This window comes from Crinia signifera, chromosome 8 (genome assembly GCF_055691185.1).
Source record: "Crinia signifera chromosome 8, ASM5569118v1, whole genome shotgun sequence".
Classification (NCBI taxonomy): Eukaryota; Metazoa; Chordata; class Amphibia; order Anura; family Myobatrachidae; genus Crinia; species Crinia signifera.
Window position 1 is genome coordinate 25,219,256 of NC_139224.1, and position 20,121 is coordinate 25,239,376.

General features: G+C 44.2%; 1 protein-coding gene across 5 annotated transcripts in view; it reads right to left on the reverse strand.

Moving 5' to 3' along the window:
• The window catches only part of TAFA1 (TAFA chemokine like family member 1), a 372,953-nt gene that overhangs the window by 131,907 nt on the left and 220,925 nt on the right, over window positions 1-20,121 (reverse strand). For 3 of the 5 annotated variants that reach the window (XR_014454311.1, XM_083156022.1, XM_083156020.1), the window contains exon 3: window positions 8,719-8,766. The exons of the other annotated variants lie outside the window; for them this stretch is intronic. Coding sequence is in view for 2 of the 3 variants with exons in the window: in XM_083156022.1 (XP_083012148.1) it covers window positions 8,719-8,766 (48 nt within the window). In the remaining variant the exon portion in view is untranslated. The remainder of the gene's footprint in view (window positions 1-8,718; window positions 8,767-20,121) is intronic. 5 annotated transcript variants of the gene reach the window in all.

The following is a 20,121-nucleotide window of genomic DNA, read 5'->3' on the forward strand; positions in this document are numbered from 1 at the left end:
TGGGACCATGGGATCTGCGGGGCTATTATTACAACACTGTCGCTGGAAAAATATCCGTCGATCTGCCCATCTGAACGCTCTAGTTGCCAGACCCTACTACCCCCCCCCCCCTTTCCCTCAACAGCACATAAAATGTAATTTTGAAGATTTTCAGAGGCGGGGGTCTGGCCACACCTCGCCATGTTGGCCACTCCCACTCCCATCATCGAAACCTGGCAGAGCTATCGTTAGATGAGAAGTTAGGTTGCCTTTTTGAAAATCCAGCTATAAACCCACCTAGAGGGCTTTAAGAGAGGAGGTGCCCGTGTGCAGCCTCCTCCGCTCGGGCCCCCTCCTCTCTCCTGGGCCCCACCACCGAAGGACTCCTCTAGTGCACAGCGCAGTAGAGTCTGAGCTCTAGAGGGCTCAGACTCTACCGAGCAAGCTTGGAACTGCCAAAAATAGCGCCTTGCCCATTTTTGGGGCGATTTCGCCATCGCTGCTGCCTTCTTCGCTAGACTCCGAAGTATTAAACAATGGGTGCACCCATTATAAATATGCCACAGGACCCCCCCCATTGCAGTGCCATCCAAACCTATGGCTGATCGTTTTTGAGCACAACAGTCAAGCAGTTCAGTACATCTCACGTTTCTGGGGAAAAAAAGCCTAAATATTCCATCTTTTTTTTTAATTGAAGCACAAATTGGCGAAAAATATATCAAATTATATCTCTTGCGAAGTTAACAACACCCATCAGCGTAGAGACCCCATACAGTGGAAATCTCAGGGATCCCTGTTGTGCGGTAATTGTAGTGTTTGATACTGAAGATTCCAGTTATTTCCGTGTCTGTGTGAAGTACCAGGCTGAGTTTGCAGACAATAGTCTGCAAAGTGCCTATTCAAGCACAGACAATTCCGATATTAAATCTTAAAATGCCTATAGAGTGAGAATTGAGATTATTCTTACGAAGTTCTCTAATTATTACAAGGTATCATTAGCCCGTATTGTGGAAGGCAGGCGGCTCTGTGATGCTGAATCTCCTGAGGACAGAAAGTGAATTCTGGCTGATGGATATTTGCCTCCATCATAATACCAATAATGGATTTAATATTAGATCATATAAATGTGAATCTTTTATTCTCAACAGTACTGAGCAGTGATGAGAGAAACACTGAGGGAATTTCACCTTCGAATTAAGCTTTTGAATCAAGTTAGCGACATAATCTATTCGCAAATTAACTTTGCTATCTGAGGCATATAAAAGGGAAAGGACACATTTTCGGCCTGAGAATGGAAACATGAACGTTGTCATTTTCAGAGGAACTGCAGGCATAATTCGGCATGGAGGGTCATCAAAGGATTTCTTTACTAATGTTCTTCTCTTTAACAAGTGACAGCGGAAAAAAAAAATTGTTGGAAAGTTATAACTTTATTACAGTAACAATATAACAGTTTTGAAAGTGAGATCTGTGCTGGAGGCAGAGTTGCATTGTATGAAGCTGTGGGTGTGGTATAGAGGTGGGTGTGGTATAGCAGTGGATGTGGTATAGCAGTGGGTGTGGTATAGTAGTGGGTGTGGTATAGCAGAGGGTGTGGTATAGCAGTGGGTGTGGAATAGCTCACAGCCAAAGTCTAGGTCAACAGTAAAAAGGGCAACCCCTAAAGGTCAACTTGCACGATATCGATAATGGAAAAAAGGTCGACATTTATATAGCGTCACAATGGATATGGGATCTACAACGCCCAATTACAGAGTGTGCATGTATATACATATATACAGTTGTGCTCATATGTTTACATACCCTAGCAGAATTTGTAATTTTCTGGCCATTTGTCAGAGAATATGAATGACAACTCATAAACTTTTCTTTCACTCATTGGTTAGTGGTTGGGTGAAGCCATTTATTGTCAAACAACTGTGTTTACTATTTTTAAATCATAATGGCAAATTCTGCTAGGGTATGTTAACTTATAAGCACAACTGTATATATATATATATATATATATATATATATATATATATAGATATACGTGGGGGTTTGACCCTGAATGCGCTTCCAATACTAGATAGCGGCCAACCTCTACAAAATCCCCCCTGTTAGTGGGAGATGAGGGACAAGACACGAGAAAAAGATGTAGAGGGCGCTGTAGGAATTCCCACCACCTTATTGTGTGCTCAAGTTTCAAGCAGATAGGTAGAGTAATAATTCAATCACATTTATTAAAAATACAAATGTATGACATTTACAAATTCATATTCTTGTGAACCGCAAGGAAACGACCCAACGCGTTTTGTCTCCGAAGAGACTTCCTCAGGGGTACACAGTAGAATGCGGTATGTTGTAAAAACAATCTTTTAAAATTCTTTGTAAGAATCAAACAGAGTTCGGAAAGGACTTTGGTGAGCAAAAGGTGCAGGAGAGTTCAGTTGTGCTCACCAAATTCTGGTACACTCCTCCCCCTTTTTTCTAGCGCCCTATTCTGCCAAAAGGGCCCTTATTGAAGGCTTGTCTACATTGGAATTTTACAAAGTCCTTTCCGAACTCTGTTTGATTCTTACAAAGAATTTTAAAAGATTGTTTTTACAACATACCGCATTCTACCGTGTATCTTGTATGGGTCTTGCTTGAATACAATATCTATGGTTTGACCAATTGGATACACCCCTAGAAAGGTACTCTTTTTCTTCAATGTCTATATAAGGATCTTTTCGGTGGATGTTAAATGCACACATGGAATCCTTATATTTGTTAAAAATGTGTTTTTTTAGACACGGTGGAAAATATCTGTATACTGTTTAAAAAAAAATATATATATATATATATATATATATATATATTTGTATCAAGATAATTTTGAACTATCAATTGTTCTGCCTCTCCTTTGTCCTCTTCATCTTTTTTCGATTACCTCATCTTTGTGTAGAAATACGTATTTTTTATATGCATTCTGCTGTTTTATGTATTATGTTGAATTTATGTTTATCATTTGCAGTGCTATCGCACCTTATTTCAATCAACATCCAAAGCGCCCCTGATGAAGTCACGTGGGTGACGAAACGCGTTGGGCCTGTTCCATACTGTGGATTGTTAAATTATTCTATGAAATGGCTGTGTAACTCTTTTTGATTTGATTTATTCTAAGCCTTATCAGAGGCTTTTTATTAAATATTTATGTTTTAATGAGAAAGTTGTGTAATTTACCTTAGCGCACCCTGATCTTCTTTGTATATATATATATATATATATATATATATATATATATATATATATATATATATATATATATGGTACTTATGTATTATCTGGACTCCCATGTTAAATGCACCCCATTTTTTCATACCCCTACTATCCAACTATGCATGGAGTTGATTTTATATAGTGTGGCGAGCGCAGCGAGCCCCGCGAGGGGACGCGGTCTCATAAGAAAAACGGGAGCCCAGATATTACATAAGTACCATATATATATATATATATATATATATATATATATATATATATATACACAGATGGAGCTCCTCTCAGACAGCACCGGGGCTCGACAGAATGCCCCTGCTGGCCGAGATGGTGCTCCATCTGACTGGCACGCACGAGCGTCCCAGTTTCCAGGCAGCAGGGGATGCAAACCCTGCCCATCTCCACTTCAGGGAGACGGGCAGGGTTAGGGGGACTGGTGGCGAGCAGATTGAGCAATTTGACGACACACATCATTCGAACAAAGCAGAAGGCCCCTGCTTTGTTCGAATGATGCGTGTTGTCAAATTGCTCAAGAGGACGCTACACTGACACATTATAAAGATGTATATGTGATTCCTTTATAACACACATACATATTAACATATACTACACACGAACACACACACCTGCTCGTATTTCGCTGGTAAAGCCAATTAAATTGTGTCATATTGGCTCCAACCCTCACAATTGTCCTCTAAATTGTAACAGTTTAGCACAAGGGGGTGGGGCTTAGTAATATTTTGTGCTGTTTCTCTCCTCTGTCAGGGAAGGGGGGGGGGTGGGGGTTTCTGGTACTAAGATACCCCCTTTGTGTTGGCTACTGGGTTCCTCTGCAGACATGAAAAAAAAAATTCTCAGGAATATCAGTCCTATTCAAGACACGCTACATTTGTGTCACGATTATTTGACATTTCTAAAAAAAAATGGCTACAGGAGAGAAGCACAGCGTTTTAACATCTGTTAATAATATTTTCTAAGAATCCGCTTTGATAACTCATTTCTACCAGCTCATGTCCACCTTTGCACTTCAGATAAGCCCGGCTGCGGAGGACACCATTCAGCCCATGGATTAAAATCCGCTCCTGTAGTTAATTCCTGGACTTTCAAAGACACGACAGGATTCAAACAGCGCCCATGCAAATGAGATCCTTTTATTTATTGTGTGCTTTTAGAATCGGGTTTCCTGGCAGGCCTTAACCCTGACTTTATCATCGCTCATTTAATTACATCTAGAAAAGGTTAGAAAGTTTTTTTTCTTTTTTATAACAGTCGTATTCTCTGGGAATTATCTCGCTCTAAAATATAATTAATCATCCTCTGTCATATTTTTATTATACACAGCATTCTCCAGAGAGGACTCTTTATTCTTCCTTCATTCAAATTCCTCTGACCTTCCTGCTCACTCTATTTAGACCTCAGGTGGATTCCAGCCCGCTGCAGAGAAAACACTGGATACCGCCAGGCTCATTTGTCAGGCGCATTACCGACGTACAAACTCCACGTCGCCGCATATGTTTAACATTTTTAGCTCATAGAGACATCTGAGAAAATCACGCGGACGGCATCTGTCAGAATTGTCCGAAAAATTCAGTTTCAGACGCTGTAGCGAATATTAAAACCTTCATCTACAGATTATTTTCTTTGTGGCGTAAATTGCTAGTAAACATCATTTGCATATTGTGCGTACAGCTGTTTCGACGTGAACTCTTTGCCGCGGTTCATTAAAATGATTTGATTTGTCAGAATCTACTTAGGATTTTATTCACAGCTGTAACAGTCTGGAGTAATGTACGGTACAGCCGGAAAACCTAGCTCCCGTTTCAAAGCCCGCGGAATGAAAGGGGCGAATTTGAGTAGACAGCATCAGTATAGATCATAAATACTATAATTTCCCAACACTGTTTTCTTTAGTTATGTATTTTTTTTAATACTTTTTTTGTTTGTCCTGAGGGATAAAAGACTGAATGACTATTTGAGATGTATAAAAGCAGAACGAGCTGACAATGCGGTCTGATAAAGAATCGTCTTTTGGCTGAACGGCGCGGATGGCGTTCTTTGAGATGCACTTGTCAGTCTGTTGCATTCATTTCAAGTAAATATAACAGCAGAAGGTGGAAGCAGTAATCGGGTAGAAGTTCTGTTAATTAATATGTCTAATGCTATCAGTTAGACAAGGTGTGAAGTGCACAATTTCCTGTTTACGTTGTACTGGAAAACTTATTTCTCGTTGCAGGAAGTTGTTGGCAAAAGTTTGAATTGTGGAACTTTTGGGCAACAGTTGTGTGTGTGTCAGAGGCAGAACTACCATTGTCATAGCAAATGCATTGCATCGGGGCCCCCGAGGAGCCCACTGCTGCCACCCACTGTGTGGCATATTGTGAACTTGGGTTGGAGTGGAAGAGTTGAGCCCAAATTATATATTTTTGCACCTTGGGCCAACCACTCACAAGTTCAAACACTGGTGTGTATGCCGCGGGGATGTGCGGTGAGGTAAATTGCTGAGGATTCCCTGGCAAGTACCAGAGCCAGATTTGCACAAAATATATAAGCTCAGGGGTACATGCTGGCATTATATACATGTGCAGCAGTATATACTGCTGGTGATTCGATGAGTTTTGATAAGAGATGTGCAGAAAAGGCCGCCAGGTGAGGCACTACCTTACCTGCCATAGACTTTTTACTACAGAGTTTTGAATATAAAAATGATTAGAATAATAAAAATAAGATTTTTTTATTCTATTTTTTTTTATACTTTATAAACTAAAAAAATCTGGCAAATACATTAGTATTTTGTTAAAATACTCTCATTGGAGACGTTGTGTATCTACAAGGGGTTCTGACATACATCCCAACGTAACCCATTCCAGCAGGGACAAAATGCTCTGCTCCCAGACTTCCTTGCCAGTGGCAGTTGCAGATGTGGGACTGCACCACTGTCCAAAATTCAAATAGGGGAGCCACACCTGCCAGTGAGTCCTGGACTGTGGTGCTTGGGATGGCAGTTGGTGGGGTTCCTCTATCTGAATTTTGGACTGTGCTGTAGCTTTACCTCTGCAACTGCCAAGAATAGGTCATGTTGGGAGGTATGGTTCTTGGTGTGTGATATATTCATGGGCTCCTATGTCCAGGAGGGCCCACCCCACACACCTACACCCATATATTATGTTTACCTTTGTGGAGTCTGGTGTTCGTACTACAGAAATTGCTGGTAAAATGGTGCAGCTATGGGAACAAGGCTCAGGCGCCATTTTACTGTACAGTCTAAGGTCTACTCAGCAATTTCTCTGGTGAGAGGGGTCGCTGCACAGACTGAACAATGCTATAATTTAGTACATGTATTGCTATGGAGGCGAAACATAGTTCACCGGATTTATATAATAAATATTATCAGTATGAGGGCCACATCATGATCAATGTTCATATTTTAGGCTGTCTGTCAAGCAGTAGCATCACAGCAGGAGTGCAGGCTGTTCCTTGGGTTACCGGCTGAGGGATGACACAAAAATGCAGACTCTGGTGCATTACTGGGCTCCTTTCACAGCGTAAGAACACACACTGAAGACAGGCCCCAAGGGGCAGCTCGGCATCTCTGGAACCCCATGACTGATACATCTACTGGTCCTTTTTTAATGCTATCTAAAAGCTGTCCTGTATAGAAGGCTTGGTGCATCTTCTCCGGACAGTCTCACTCTCTCTGGGCTAGATTCTCTAAGCTTCAAAATTTATAAAATGGAGAGTGATAAACAGCCAGTCAATCAGCCATGTCACATGTCACAGACTGTGTTTGAAAAATGTCAGACAGGAGCTGATTGGCTGGCTGTTTATCACTCTCCATTTTATCACTTTTGAAGCCTAGAGAATCTGGCCCACAGTGCTGTCTCTCTCTCTCTCTCTCTCTCTCTCTCTCTCTCTCTCTCTCTCTCTCTCTTTAGAGGGTGTGAAACATCTTCATCCAGTAGTTAATTGCTATATGTAGAAATCTAAGGAAAAGGGGAAAATAAATGATGTATATTTTAAGGTGCGTCACTGCCCCTGTCACGTGCATTTTTTACATCACTGACAAATCCCTCATCTCCTGATATACTCTGTGCTGCTGGAGACCCTGCTCCTTGCACTATGTAACTCTCAGTCTGTGGCTTCCTGCTGCCTCCATTCCCCTCCTAACATCATGTCACTGCTCCTGTCACATGCAGCCCTGTCCTCACTGACACATCACTCATCTCCTGATATACTCTGTGCTGCTGGGGACCCTGCTCCTCCTACTATATAACTCTCAGTCTGTGGCTTCCTGCTGCCTCCATTCCCTTCCTCACATCATGTCCCTGCCCCTGTCACACGCATCCCTTTCCTCACTGACACATCACTCACCTCCTGATATACTCTGTGCTGCTGGGGGACCCTTCTCCTTCCACTATATAACTCTCAGTCTGCGGCTTCCTGCTGCCCCCATTCCCCCCCTCACATCATGTCAATGCCCCTGTCACATGCTGCCCTGTCCTCACTAGCACATGCCTTATCTCCTTATATACTCTGTGCTGCTGGGGACCCTGCTCCTTCCACTATATAACTCTCAGTCTGTGGTTTCCTGCAACATCCATTCTCTCCTCACATTCTGTCACTCCCACTGTCACATGCAGCTTTGTCCTCCCTGACACATCCCCCATACCCTAATATACCCTTTGCTGCTGGGGGACCCTGCTCTTTCCCATTTATAACTTGAATCATGTCACTGCTGCTGTCACATGCAGCCCTGTCACCTTCCCAAAACATCACAGGAGTGGACAAGAGTTTGCCTCCAACAACATCAGATCAGTCGTTGCGTACTGCAGCGACCATTCTGATTGGGTATGATATAAACTTTCCGATAAAATGATTGGCTACAATTGGAGACATAAAACAAAGGGCGAGATATATCAAACGGAAAATGCGGTAAAACCCCGGCTTTACCGCATTTTCCAATGTATCAAAAATGATACCGCATTGAAGGGTATCGCCACCCTACAGAAGCCTATGGGCTTCTTTTCTCCGCCGCCGATGCAAACCCGCCGCCTCGCCGACCCCCCTCTGGCTTACCTTCCTGAAGGGTCCTCCTGGACCCCGGAAGGTAAACCACTCCTCCCTCTAGTGAAGCAGCCGGACATCCTTCCGGCTGCAGGGCGGAGGAGGAGGCACCGGGGACAGCCTGCTTAGCTGTCCCTGGCGTGAGGGGAGAGCCAGGCGGTAGGGAGGTGACGGAGACCCCCGCACACCAGAGTACAGGTATCGCGGGGGGGGGGGGGGGGGCTCCGTCACCGCACCGAACCCCAGTCCCCTGTCGCTAAGAATATAAGCGACAGGGGACAGGGGAATTAATTTTAAGAGTTATTTAATTTTTTTAGGTAAAGTTTTTTCTTTTTGATAAAACAGGGAGCGATGTTTCAGCAGGGACAACAGATATCAGTAACCATAGTTACTCACATTTACTATGCATTCATTGGACAATGAGAAAATGACATCACTCACCGATTTCTCCCAGCTTTCTGTAGTTTGGAAATTGACTTGAAGAAAATACTGTGGAAACAGAAAATAATATTAGGTTAGAAAAACTCATGTTAAACGCTTGCATATCTGTCCTGCACACAATCATAATATGATAAAGATGATAACGTTCCCAAATGACGTCACTTTGCCTGTGCCTTATCAGGCATCTGTGTAATATATAATGTGTCATTCCAGAAGAATACTGACATTGGCTCTAAAGCTATTCCGGTGGCACCGTTTGTTTTTGCGGATTTCCCAGAGGGATCCAAAAATGAATCATAAATATTAATGCCAACCGCATGAATCCGTAGCTCAGGTTCTTTCATGTCTGGTGACCTTTTTCACTGGGCACTAAAATTTAAAATAGCATTGACCATACTATTGCGTTCAGGATCTTAACAACTAACAGCCTATGACATGCTTGTTTGCTTTTTATCGGTGCTGTGACTATGGAAGTATTGATGTCAGATGAACACTGCCATAGAAGGCTGGCACACTGCATCAGGCAACATACTGTAAGTCATTCGGGTCCCCCCTTGGGGTCGGGTGGTGGTAGGCGAAGGAGGGGGCATTATTTAGCTATGGTGCATGGGTTGATAACTTGAAGTGGAGTCGTCCATTACAAGTACCGACATTCACACACCCAGATGATAGTTCTGCTCAAAGCAACAGTGGACGTATTTATAAGTACAAGATCCACAAATAGCATTGTCCCATGTCAAATAATGGGCCCAATTCAGGCCCTCTGGGCTGCATGGGTTTGGAGCCTAGCAAGTAAGTCAACCCCCCCTCCCCACCGAATGCACCCCCCCCCCCCTCGCCGGCCGAGCACATGTGCATGGCTGCAAACAGGTATGTATGCTTACACATCCGTTAGCATGCGGCTGCACAGAGGATTTCATGTCCTCTGCCCGCCTATCGCAGCTGCTGTGTGACCAAGGAGTCATTCAGTGGCTGCTCGTATGGACGTGAATTTGGGGCGGGCACCATCTTCATGCGCCCGTCCTGAACAGGCAGGGGTATGCCTGCATTTGCTTGGGGCAGCTCATCGTTTTTATGGATGCGCCCACCGGTTTTGTGGGCATGCCAGTGATACGCCGAGGTCCACCACAGAACGCCCACCACCTGTCAGTCACTAGGTGTACTGCCAGCAAAGGATACCCTTTGGTCCATGCGCAAGGGGACTCAGTGCATGCGCACAACATACCGTGCATAGTTTATCGATGTTTAGATGGGCTGCAAATTCGCAGCCCTAAGACCGGGTTTGAATTGGGCCCAATGTGTTAAAGATTATCTGCTCCTTGCACACCTTGGGAAAGTTCACTATAGAAGGTCATACAGTTTCACTAAGCCATCTCAGCACAGGAACAAGAACAATTGTATTCTAAGCTGGACACTGAAAGCAAGTTTTAGCAGGTGATACTGTGCTAAATGAGAGATCTAATCCTCCGCTCAGTCAGCAATGTCTTCCTCCTGCATCTGTACTATAACCTTGCAAGGCCATCAGTCTCACCATGGACTTCTATCCACTCTATGTGGGTGTCCTCATGTTACAGTAATAAATGTTGTGGCATAACCCCCAAAGACATTGGAGACTCTGTCCGCTGGGCTGCAGCTGTCAGAGGGGCACCATAAAAGAAAGACCAAGGGGGCTGCTGAACTAGGACTGATCTCTCTCCACTTATTTCATAGGGATTTGCTACAGTCACTGCAGACTGCTGTCCTTGCTCACAAACCCCTTTTGCTGCCCCTTGAGCTGTATAATCTTGAAATGTGTGATAACTGATTAAATTGTGCACTGTATAGTAGGCTACAGCTCTGCTGTTGTGTCTTATAAAGAAAGAAAGGAGAGCAGAAGTTGTTTAAGGAACTACACTAAATATTTAATTAAAACTTTTAGTTGTTTTTTTTTTTTAAATCAAAGCATGGAGGGAGATAATTCAGGGTTGCCTACTTTTAAAGTCTCCTCTCTGGGAGAACCCCAGAGAGGAGACTGTCAGTACCGTAGTACTTCTGGGGGCAGGGCCTGATGTAGATGTCATCAAGCCCCGCCCCAGTAATGCAAATCCCACAATTTGTGGGTCTACGAGGAGGGGCTAAAAGGATGCAATTAGCATATTCAGCCCTGCCCCTCCCCTGAATAGCCACGAATCATGATAATTTTAACGCTGCCGCCGGGGATATGGGGGGTCTGGCGGTATCCGGGAGAGTTGCCCACCTTTCCGGTAGGCCAGGAGGGTAGGCGACCCCGCTATAATTTTTTCATCACTACTATTATCATGTTGAATTTAAACCACCATTATTATATGCATAGTGCAGCACAGTTGAATAACAGTCTTCAGGTTTTGTCAACGGGTGTTAAGACTTGCCAACTCTCTCCCAGATCCATTGGGAGACACCCCATTTCTTGAGTAGTCCCCTGAACACCTGGAAGTGTGGACACTCCTCCCACATTCTGCCAACTGCCCACTTCCTTTTTATATTAAAATCTTGTAATATATGGGAGCAAGTGACCATCAGCAATTTGCTCCCAACCCCTGGAAAATGGACAAAAACATGTTCAGACAAATAGTTTAATTAAAACAGATTTAACCAGTTATTTTTTGTCCTTTTCCCCGGTTTGGGAGAAAATTGCTGATTGTAATACTTACAATTCATATTATTACATAATATTACAATTAGCATTCATACTGTACGCTGCAATCCAAGTTGTCATTACATTTCCTCTGCAGCGTTTAGTTGATAGCTTATGAAACTTATTTTGAAACACAGCGTCCAATACATTTTTGTAGCCTGTGTAGAAGGCTCCATTTGAGATCTCGGCTAAATTTGAATATTCTACTGGAAAAAATTGGCAGTGATATTAATACTCGCGTTCTCCCCGCAGACTTGCATTGGAACGACCTTTGGCCACAGACGCCCATGGGGAAGTACAGAACAGCAAAAGCTCATGTCATGAATGCAAATCTGGAAGGGGCAGGTCAATAAAGTGAACTGCAGTCAGGAATGACATTTCCGTATAAAAGAGTAATATCATACATATAAAATTACAGTTAATAGCGAAAAATTATTAAATAGCATTCATTTATATGCTAAAACAATAGATCACCAGCACAGAATAAAAAAGTACTAGATATAAGTCTTTTTTAAATATATAAAACTCAAAAGCCCTGAGGAAGTATAGTGCGAAACGGCAGGGGCGTAACTAGATATTCCTAGGCCCCATAGCAAAGTTTTTAAGGGCCCCCTATTTAGCAGTTGATGATGACAAATGTATATAAAACATATAACTTATACAGTAAGATGGGCCCCCTTCAGCTCTGGGCCCCATAGCAGCTGCACCCCTTGCACCTATGGTAGTTACGCGCTTACGAAACGCGTCAGTTATGTATAATGTTTTAAATATTTTTTAAATAATACGATTCTATATTTAACATTAACTTTCTTTTATCATAAAAGATGTGTTCAGTTATATTTCCCCTTGATCGAGTTAAATATATATAATTTCGCTACAGATTTTCTTGCAAACACCAGAACAAGTTTCTGGGAATACAGTATTTCTTTGGCCAACAATTTTATACAACATACTAAACACTGTATTATACATTGTTACACTGTATCAGCATCTGCTGGTTTGATCATGAGACATCAACGAAAAAAGGAAGGTTACCTGAAAAAAAAGCCCTCACCTTTCAGAATGGTTCACTACTTCCGTGGCATAAGTAATTAATCAGAAACATTGTACACAAGGTCAGGGAAATAGTTGTCCCTTGTAAACTGCGAGAGACTGATATAGATCATTGGGCTGTGATAAACTCTCATATGAGCTATTTAAAGGATGTTCAAAGCTTTTCTTATATATATATATATCAGGGTCCTGAAAATCGGGCCTTCCTCCCAGCCCCCCGGGAAGGTGGGCAACCCTCCCAGATACCGACGGACCCCGCATTTCCCCAGTGGCATAGGTTTAAATTGCCACGATTTGTGGCTTATCGACAAAGGGGGCATGGCTAAATATGCAAATTGCACATATTTGGTCCCACCCCCTCCTCGGAGACCCACGAATTGCGGGATTTGCATTAATGGGGGCAGGAACTAATGATGTCTTCATCAGCCCCGCCCCCAGAAGTGATGCTGACAGTCTCCTCTCCAGGGTTCTCAGGCAACCCTGATATACTGTATATTCACTTTTCAAATATGGCATACTGGGTTCACTATAATACCCAAAGTTCATAGAACAGGAGCCACAGCTCAGTTTAACAAGAGCCACAGCTCAGTTTATGAAAAGGTAACAGTGTCATTATTTTAAATGGAAATTCTTATAAACTTCCTATTGGTAGATCGCTTGCATCCCCACACATTAACTTTACTTGCTAATAATAATTAACCTCTAACTTAACTAGATATAATGACCTCGGACAACTGAAATGCTATCATATTCGGTCAACTGTTATTTATTTTCCACACTTTAAATAAGTATGGTGATATAAGAAAGAACGAGAAGATGATCTGCGACATTACGTCTTAACGGTGATCTCATGTCCACAACATGCCTTTAACTCATCCCATTGGCCATGCCAATAGACTGCTGAGACCCCAACCCTCCCCCTAATACACCATAAAAGAACCATCCAGTGCCCCATACCCCCAGTACGGAAAGTCAATCTAGAACAATGTACCAGACACCTTCATGAAGCGCAATAGCCAATGGACTGCCATTCTTTTCCGCCACATATAGGGTGGGATGTGCTAAACTGATAATGCGGTTAAACACCCGTTATCGGGTTTTTACCACATTCTCATATTCAGTATAGTCCCACCGCTCTTGTTAGCATGACCCCATAGAAGCCTATAGGCTTCCTTTCACATTCCCCCGGTGCCCCGCGCTAACCCCCGCCTTCCCTCTGCACTTCTGTCCAGGCTGTGCTGCCTGGACCAGTGGCCGCCTCCTCCCATTGCACCTCTTCCGAGTCCAGGGAGGAGGAGGCGGAGCCTGGCAGCTCCTGCAGACATCTGAGCAGGAGGCTGCCGGGCACAGCAGTAGGATAGGTGTGATATTAGTGTATTAGAATGCTTAATATTTGTAGACACTCCCTTACTAATATGTGTTAGCCTGAATCTTCGTTGATGGTCCCTAGGACCAGGGGAATGCTGGGAAGTGGGTGTTCCCGAGGCAGTGTGTCTGGAGTTGGATGGAATAAAACAGCACAGCAGGATTTACAAACATATGAACAAAACAGCGGGGACCGCTCATCCCACACCTGCTGCTTCCCAATGGGCAGCTCTTATCCCATATTGGCCCAAACTCCAACCATCGGAGATGGGGCACAATTCAGCCTGCATGAGCAAGTCTGAATCGGCCGCCTAGTTTCATCCTATTTGTGTACATTATAGCCTATTAATCGGCACAGCAAGTTATATCTCACTGGTTCATTTTGTAAATGTATTATCAAAGGTGAAAGGCACCGTTCGTAGCTACTTATTTATTTGACCCTAGATACTAATATGCAAGGCAAGCTGTTTCTTAAACACATGTAAGACATTCTTTCTCCTGACATCTAGCAAGTGACTAACCGCTAAATCCTGGTTGGGTTTATGAATTAGGCGGAAGCAAATGATGAAATATTTACAGCAGGGAAACTGGAGACAATGAAGCAGCCACATAGACCAGATAGCATGTTCTCAGTAAGATCTTGATACCGCAGTTTTTTTGCTCATTAGGGACCCAAACATGAAATATCTTCAGCAGCATCGCAGGCAAACAGCCCGGCTCTCTCCAGCACCCTTGCAAACACTCTTATCTGGTAAATTGCTTTTGAGACAACATTATTTTGTGTCCTTGACCATATCTGAAATGTTATTTGTTTTGGCTTCTCAAAGAGAGTGACAGCTTTACTTCTTGACTTTTAAAAGACCACTAAACTGAAAAGCAAAGTTACTTTCCCGTTTTATTGAACAGACGGCGGGATAGAACGAAACCCTGTTGCAAAAACTCTTCTATGCCCCCATCCAACCTGATCCTCCTCTATTGTGTGGAGTATTCAGCCTCAGCATGGCGCTATAATACAGGGTGTGACAGTCAACAGTCAAAATTTCGACACATAAATGTTGACTTGTTCCGAATGTCAACAGTCTGAAGATGGACACGGATGTTAGATAAACAGAAACAATTCCAACACACGCATTATGCTGGTCTGGTCAAAATGTCGACATTTAATATGTCAAAGCCCGAATATACGATTTTTTGCATATTCTAGCCTAACTCTTCATACAGTGGTAACATACAGTTAATGAGGTTGAAGAAAGACGTTAGTTCATCAAGTTCACCCTGTAGATGAACTGTCAATATTCTGGATGGATCCCATATGAAATATTGATCAATGGAAGCTGCATTCACATAAACCTTAATACACAGAGATCTAACCAATGTAGAGAGATCTCCTAGAGCTAATGCACCACTTTAAGATATCTACATTGCCCAGTTTTTTTATTAAGACTTCTGTCTTGTATCATATTTGCCTACCCTCCCGGAATGGCCCGGGAGACTCATGAAAATTGGAAAACGGGAAGTGGGCAAGTCCAGGCTGCAGCAAATACCAGATTTTACGGGTCCGCAGATTGGGGGAGGGGCTAAAATGACTCAAATTGCGTCATTTCACATCATTTTAGCCCCTCCTCCAATCCACAGGCCTGTAAATTGCCGCATTTGATTGGCATGGGGTCGGGGCTTGGTGATGTCAGCCTCGTTTCACACCCCTGACACGTAGTATCTGGTCTCCTCTCCAAGCTGCTCCTGGAGAGGTGTAAAAAAAGGTGTGCAAGTAGGATTTTTTCTGTCTTAGATAAAAATGTTTAGGGGTGTGGTCAGCCTCCAGAGGGACAATATAAGATTCCATGTGCAATCTGATCCATAAAGAAATAGACTAATAGATGGGGCCCCAGGCCCACTCTGTGCTCCTGTGGCCCAGTCCAAAAGAATCAGGAGATTTGATTTATAATACAGAACAGCTGGAGATAAGAGCTTCAAACAGGATTCTCCCACAGGATCTGGGACGGCCGGCAATTATTAAACAGCAGGAGGCCCAAAGTCTATAATCAGAAAAACACTTATAAAACTACATAGCCTTCCCTTAAGGCCCCCATACACTAGCCGATTTTGGTCCGATTTCGGCCAGATCAGTCGGATCTGGCCGAAATCGGACCAAAATCGGCTAGTTTTGATGTCCCCTCAGATCCGATGCACGGTCCCGTGCGCATCGGATCTGCGTCGGACCACCCGACTTGGGACCTAGTGGGGCGGCGCGGCGGTGGAGGGAGCAGGGGGGGCTGTGGACGCTGCGGGGGACACAGGCGGCATAGAGCCGGGCAGGGGGAGCCGGGAGCTGTCAGTACTGAATAAAAAAAAAAAGCCCATACAATGAATGGGCGGCCTGTGATTGGCTGAGCGCTCTCTCAGCCAGTCAGTAATTGGCTGAGAGAGCGCTCAGCTAATCACAGGCTGCCCATTCATTGTATAGGCTTTTTTTTCTAGCACTGACAGCTCCCGGCTGGCCGGCTCCCTCTGCCCGGCTCTATGCCGCCTGTGTCCCCCGCAGCGTCCCCAGCCCCCCCTGCTCCCACCAGCAGCCCTGCTCTGTAGCCCCCCCCCCCCTGCTCCCCGGGTTTTTTACATGTGATAAATCGAGACGATTTATCACATGTAAAAAATGGCACATCAAGTGCCAATCTAATCAAGCTCCCCCGGGGAGCTGCCGGGGAAGCTCAGGGGGAAGTCGGGGGCGACTTGTCCTAAGGACAAGTCGCCCTAGTGTATGGGGGCCTTTAGAGTTTGGTGGAAATACCTGATCTTTCCCTACAGTTATGTGCAGGCTCTGGGGGTAAGATGAAGCATTTACCCACTAGGGCATTATCCACTGGGCCCAGTTCTGTAGAATGACAGTCAAGATAGAAGGAATCTGCCTCAGTATCTGCACTGTAACAAAGGGAGTAGCATGGCCATTATGGTCTCTTGGGGTAATTCACACCTACTAACGTCCAACAGCCCCCTGCCCACCGCTCCTGGAGCGACTCACTGAAGGCGTTAACTCTGGGAGTTGGCACATGGAATGCGCACACCCCTACAATCGAACGGTGGAGCGAATTCGGCCCGCAACGAGTCTAAATCACGCCCTCTGTTGTCCTGATTTTGAATGAGGGACAGAACCCTCAAATACAGTAGGGACTGTAATCAGGACAGTTGGGACGGTACTTGTTTAGTTTCATGGCGGCCGATATATCTTATGCGATATGTGCCCATTCGATGCGATCCGATTTTCTACTTGTTCATAACCCCACTATCCACTACGAATGGAGTTGATTTTATATATAGCGTGGTGAGCGTAGCGCGGCCCGCGAGGGAACGAGGATTACTGCGCTCGACACACTATATAAAATCAACTCCATGCGTAGTGGATAGTGGGGTTAAGAACAGGTAAAAAATGGCATTGGATCGGCCGATATATCGACCGATATCGCATCCGATATATCAGCCGCCGTAAAACTACGCAAGCACCGTTGTGACATATGCTGCCTTGACTTGTAGCATGAAAGAAGAATCATGGCAATTCTCAGAAAACGCAGCAAAATAATAACATGCAAATGAAACAGTGTTGATAAATTCAGTATACATTTGTTTAGCCCCCCAGGGTATATGCAATGTCATGCAGCACATACAGTATACGGCATGAACTGCTTCACCCCTATTTGTGATATAAACCACCGCGATAATACATAAGACCTAGTTACTAGAAAGTAACAAATGAATAAATGGTTTAAAATGTTCTAGCCGGGTGGTTTATTACAGACGTATGGAGGGACGTATATCCCCTGGAGATGATCACATTTTATTCTGCATGAAATGAATGTATGTCTGCATTAGTGAGCACTCCAATTGCCGGTTCTCTCCTAGGGGAAAGTTTAAAGCATTTAGAAATCAATTTAATAATGCGATCTGTTGGTGACTCATGTGTAATATAGAAGATTTGTGGTAGGGGAATGTCAGCGAGCTAGGAATACGCAGAAATAAGGTAGACTGTAAGGCAGGCATGTCCAAACTGTGGCCCTCCAGCTGTTGTTAAGCTATTCACCCCAGCATGCCTTGCCATAGTTTTAGTATTCCCTAATAGAAAAACTGTGGCAAGGCATGATGGGACTTGTAGTTTTACAACAGCTGGAGGGCCATAGTTTGGACAGGTAAGGTGTAAGGTATCTGACTGCAATGTGAAGTGTGATGAGTTTTTGTCTTGAGTATGATAGTAGTTTGAAATGTGTGCCTTAAATAAAAGAGGTTGTTACTAAAGGTGCTTAGGGACAGAAAGGGAAGGTGGAAACGGCTTGGAAGGATATGGGGACAGCCTGGAGATGCTGAGGATCAATGAGGAAGAAGCTACAAGTGAGTGGGATTAAAACAGTAAATTGACAGGTTCCGAACAACACCCCTTGCTAGTAACTACTATACATGGGTACCAGAAAGGGTCCAGCTCTATTAAACAGTCAGGAGCCTGGTCATTTTATGTTAACCCCATTCTTAGTAGAATTGGGCAGGGCTACAATGACATCCCAGTAGTAAGGAGAGGGTGTGGCCATGCCCAGGGGTGTGGTCATTCTCACTAGGAAAAGCACTTGGAAGATTATACACCATTCATGTATAGGGGTATATACAACTGTAGTTGAAAATGCCATATTGTCTAAAAAAAGATCGAAGTTTCTTACTTGAATAGGTCGGAAAGGGGTTCCAACCTTTTCAATAAGGTCTTTTTTTCTGACAGGTCAGAATCCACGTGGATTGGTCGAATAGCTGTGTATCCAGGTGCATTTGTTGAAAATTCAGCAGGTTTTGGCTCTGTCTCCGACAAGAATTGAAAAAAGTGTGATTGAGGCAGGAAGGATGGCGCCATCTTCTCATCCACTGTCCTTCCGCCCATCTCCACAGTCGCTCACCCGGTCCCGCCATCGGGCCAGGTGACCAGCAGCAGCTCAACCGGCAAAGAGGGCGCCGTCCTGCCTCCCGTCCGCCTTTGGCCGCATAACCGCCCCCCTCCTCAGTCACTCACCCAGTCCCAACGCCAGTCGTGTGAGCAGCAGCAGCCAAATTTGACAGTCAGATTTGGCGGCTGATTGAACAGGGCATGTCGCATTCATTCCGACAAATTGATTGAATATACCCCTCTGTTGTACCATTCCTTACATGTAGTAAAATCAGGATTGTGGCTTTAAACCTTGCGTTTCAAAATATATAAGCATTAAATAAATAAAACATGATGACAATCCCAGTTTAAAAAAATATTATTATATTTTTAAGTCAGTAAATACAGTAGCAACTGCTAATTTTGAGTCTCCAAATTGACCTTAGATATGCCCCGACATCACAATGGCGGTCAGCTTATTATTTCCCTTGGGTGATAACAGTCAATCAATTAGCCCCTAAATAACTGATAAAACCCACAAGCAGGTGATTGCTCTGAAATTAAAAACAAGCAGACAATTGCTGGGAGGCTAATACATTTATTTTATCAGCTAAACCCAACATAGGCCTTCTTTGTTCTAGCAAAAGTAAACACTAAAGAGAATGATTGTGCAAATCAGAAAAATAAAGGCTGAGACATTCACCCAGGGGTGTCACACAGGAGCGCTGGTACCGTCACGTTTAATATTTGAGTTTGGTGTTTAAAAAAGGGACAACAAACCTAATATACAGCTACCTTATCTGAGCTGCTAATAGTACCAAGAAGCCTTACATCTGCCTGTGGTAAGTTGTACAGTGCTTCCTAATATGTCATAGACAGCAATCTCATGGGCGTGTCCAGAGGCGGGACTACCATTGGTGCAGGAAGTGCAGTGCACTGGGGGCCCACTGATGCTGCTGTCACCCTCTTCCTGTCACTCACTGTTTTTTCCTGTCACACTTGCCTCCCCCTGCCTCTCCCTATCACCCACTGCTTCTGTATGTTGTACATTGAGATCTTGGGTTGGGGCGGAGGAGGGGGGCCCCACATTATATTTTTGCACCGGGGCTCACACATGTCTCTTATAGCTGCAGCGTGTGTGGTGCGGAGGCCTACACTGTCTGCACACATTCAAAACACTAACCCCTCCATGGGACCAGAGATATCACCAGAAACATGGCACAGATGCCATGTTTCAGGAGAGCAGAGCATGTACCACTTTGCTGCCTCCACTTTTGGGCGGGGACAGCATGGCAAGGAGTTAGGGGTGTGGTCAAGTAGTGGGAAGGCAGGCTGGCTTGGGGTGTGGCTCCCCGATTGCGGCATTGTGGTTACGCTAGAGAGTGACAAAAACCAGGCTCTGTATAGCAGGGGGTGGGGCAAATCGCACATTGGGCCACCC